The sequence below is a fragment of the Diaporthe citri genome (genome assembly GCF_014595645.1).
Source record: "Diaporthe citri strain NFHF-8-4 chromosome Unknown scaffold_1, whole genome shotgun sequence".
Lineage (NCBI taxonomy): Eukaryota > Fungi > Ascomycota > Sordariomycetes > Diaporthales > Diaporthaceae > Diaporthe > Diaporthe citri.
The window spans coordinates 1266166-1269813 of NW_025064846.1; the positions used below are offsets into that span (position 1 = coordinate 1266166).

The following is a 3648-nucleotide window of genomic DNA, read 5'->3' on the forward strand; positions in this document are numbered from 1 at the left end:
GCTTTGACAATTGATTTTGTGAAGGGCTGGAATTGAATAAATAGCCAACAGTCAATACGAGACGAACTGTTATACGACGGGGTGCTAAGAGATCCACCCGCCCGCTAAATACTATGTTAATCGCTGAGCTGCCTGGGTATGTGTAGTCTATAATTGCAAAAGAAATATGTCTGAATCAGGGTATAATTAGTTTCGCAACAGCCATCATACCATTGATGCATCTTTGGGCTTTTCGTCCTTCTCCAGCCGTTCTGCAGGATTGATAGGCGCTTCTTTCTTCCACAACGACCCAAAGACACCTCCCAGGACCAATGCGATGCCACAATATAGCTGGAAACAAGTTAATACACAGCTACAGTTTGCAAGACCCTGAACGCTTACCTCAGTACTTAATGCGTGAGGCGACAAGACGAGTGGGATTGTCAAGGCTGCCAGAAACCCCAAGCTCTGGGCATAGTTTTTGGCAATAGTGCTCGCTATGCGAACTGCCCACGACACCAGGAATCCGCCAACGGCTTGCAACAGGACCAAGGCCCAGACCAAAACGGTATAACCGCGGAAGCTCCCTTCCATCCCCAGATCCGACTGCCACATCAGTCCGCCGAGAGCACACAGGCAAGTATATCCTGCCAGCTGGGCGTTTCGAACCATGAAGCTATTTTCTGAGGTCTTGAGGACGGCCTCCATGTACACACCAGCAAAGGCACTGCAGAATCCTGCAACTAGCATCGCGACAATTCCGAAGATCATGTCTTTCCCTGCATCATCCGCGCGAGGCGCGCCAAAAGAACGCGCTGCACAGCCAACCTGCACCAACACCATGCCCGTCGTCATGACGACCAGGCACAGCCACTGGTGCGGCTGCAGGGTCTGCTTGAGAAACGCCCTGCTGAACACCGGCGTGAGGATGAGCTTGACCTGCGAGAGCATCAGGTACGGCAGGATGTCGAGGTGGTATGCTCCGAGGCTCTGGCTCGTGGCTGAGAGCGTGTACAAAAAGGCTGGCACAGCGGAGCTGTCGTGACCGGCCAGCACGTGGCTCAGGAAATCGGGAGAATGTGCGGCGCTATCCTCGGTATTGCTGAAAAAGCCATGTGCGGCGACGGCGAGGGAGATGAGCATCTTGAGGCCCTCTGACAGGACGACAGCGCTCAAAGGCTCGTACCGCACAGAGTCATCTACCTGGCGAGTCTGTAGCTTGTGCTGCAACTGATGTGTTGATCATCCTCGGTCAGTGGGACATTCGAAGACAATCTCGTCTATGTAAGTGCATCAACTTACAAGTACGCTGGCAGCATTTTGACACGAAAGCTATAAGTCTGCTTGTCAGATCCAGTTGTCTTCGACATAAAATCAGAGCGTAGGATTTACCAATGCGAGAACGACCGCAGCCGTAATTTGTGTGCTTCGCCAATGCGAACATGTACTCAAGCAAATGCTCTCCGCCATGGGTTGGGGATTTCGCTGGCTTTAGCCTGGAATATATAAATCAACCCAGAATTTCAACAAAGAAGGGATGCAAGATGTTCGACTCAACAGCAGTAATGTATGTTGAAAAGTCGGCTTGCATATTTGTAGGCGAGGCATGCCAGGTAGGTGAAACCCGGGGGTTCGGTTCACAAGTGGATATTCAGGCGCGGACAGTTTCCAGCACCTCTGACAGCCGTGTCAGGGCGCTTGTCTCCACATGTCTGAGTATTTGACAGCTGGATACGAGGTTACTTGCGCCAATGAACCCCCCTGGCTCGATCAACGACCGAGGGGGTGAAAACGGAGATACTGCGAGCCTCATTCGACTCTACCGCTACAACTACACTCCGTGCAAAGCACTTGCTTAGTTAGCTTAGCGCCGGCCAGGTCCCGCTGCCAAGTCGAATACGGCCCACGAGGGTGCGACTTACGTACCACTTGATCATTAGAATAGCAGCTTCTTCCTAAAATGCAGCTTCTCCGAGGGCCTTGCTGGATTCAGAGTAGAGGGTTTTTGTAGAACCACTTCCCCGGCAATCCATGTCAAACATTCTCCCTCTCCCTCCGGCCTCATAACTAACTTGAACACCTCTGCCAATTTTCAATGTCGATCTTCCATCCCGAATCTTTATGGATACGAGCAAGCGGTGACAAGAGCTCCCAAGCTGTATTTCGGGAACGCCTTGAGGTCGAGTCAAGATTTCATCAAAGCTGCAAAAATACGAAGTCTCCCTGCGGGCGATCATGCTCTTGCCCTTGAAACGGACGATGGCGCTGACCTGTGTGGTCTTCGTCTTCGTTCTTCTGACGGGCTACCAGTCACTCAAGCACAACTACATACAGAATCCTCTCCAACATGTCTTGAACAACAGCACAATTCCCTCGTTTTTCAAGGACTTTGATCCATTCTGGACCACCGAGCAGCTTGAGCCCCGGTTTGCCTAAGTTACGTGCAAAAGTTACGTGCAATATGCCACGGATATTGACTATCTGTGCAATGCCGTGAGTCTCTGCCAGAAACGCTCAGCAATCAAGTCTCTTTGGACGGCGGAGTTGGCTGACACAACGGCATCAGGTGATTAACTTCTACCGCCTGCAAAGATTCGGCAGCGAATACGATCAGGTCTTGATTTTCCCGAGCCAGTGGACGGAAGGAGATTCAAAGGAAGCAAAAGCTATCAGGAACATCCAGACCGCACTTCCCAAGCTTGGCCTCCGTCCCTTTGAGCTTCTCACCACGCACAAGGGCGACATAACATGGGCCAAGAGCCTCACCAAGTTCCACGCGTTCAACCTGACCGACTACACGCGCGTCCTCGCGTTCGACTCGGACTCGCAGGTGCTCAATAACATGGACCACTACTTCCTCGCCCCGCTGGCCGCCCTCGCGGTCCCGCGCGCGTACTGGCTGAACGACAAGGACGCGGCCATCGCCGAGCAGGTGCTGGGCTCGCACGTGATGCTGCTCGAGCCCAACGAGGGGCGGCACAACAGGATCGTCGGCGAGGCGCTCAGCTCGGGCGACTTCGACATGGAGGTCATAAACCACCTGTTCAAGGACTCGGTCATGATCCTGCCGCACCGGCGGCTGGCCCTCCTGACGGGCGAGTTCCGCGCCAAGGACCACCGGAGGTACCTCGCGCCCGACGAGGACGACGACTGGAACGCGATGTGCGAGGTCTCGAGGGCGTACTTGGTCCACTTTAGCGACTGGCCGCTGCCGAAGCCCTGGAGGCACCACTCTGATGCTGACTGGGAGAAGGTCCGGCCCGAGTGTGACGAGGACGAAAAGGAGAAGGACGACCGGCCGAGATGTGCTGATCGCGTGATGTGGGAGGGGTTCTATGAGGACTACAACATGGACAAGGCCCAGTACTGCGCGCCTCTAATGTAAAGAGAAACTAAAAATAAATCTAGTAGTACAATACCCCACAGGAGCCTGTTATGTCCATACAAGGTAACGCCAGTACCCCTTTCAGCCACCATGGGAGAGGCAGCACATCAAAAACGGAACGCATTGCCGGATTCACGTGCCTTCAACTCCCACGATCGTTTTTCGGCTAAACGTTATACCACTTGATCTTCCCGATCTGGGCCCTTGTTGAATAGGAAACAGAGTCGTTCCTGTTTACACACTTGCACGGGACCTGGACTGAGAAGCTTTTCGATGCTCATGGC

At 53.4% G+C, this 3648-nt stretch overlaps 2 protein-coding genes across 2 annotated transcripts; one reads left to right on the forward strand and one right to left on the reverse strand.

Annotated features, from left to right (window-relative positions):
* Positions 1-204: 204 nt before the first annotated feature.
* On the reverse strand, positions 205-1449 carry INS49_000341 (uncharacterized protein; the record flags this gene model as incomplete). The annotated part of the gene is made up of 4 exons (XM_043161179.1): positions 205-330; positions 382-1178; positions 1282-1311; positions 1428-1449. The coding sequence occupies 4 exons, from the start codon at positions 1447-1449 to the stop codon at positions 205-207; spliced, it is 975 nt and encodes a 324-aa protein (XP_043029685.1).
* A 789-nt stretch (positions 1450-2238) lies between these two features.
* Positions 2239-3364, forward strand: INS49_000342 (uncharacterized protein; the record flags this gene model as incomplete). The annotated part of the gene is made up of 2 exons (XM_043161180.1): positions 2239-2405; positions 2572-3364. The coding sequence occupies 2 exons, from the start codon at positions 2239-2241 to the stop codon at positions 3362-3364; spliced, it is 960 nt and encodes a 319-aa protein (XP_043029686.1).
* Between the last annotated feature and the right edge of the window lie 284 nt (positions 3365-3648).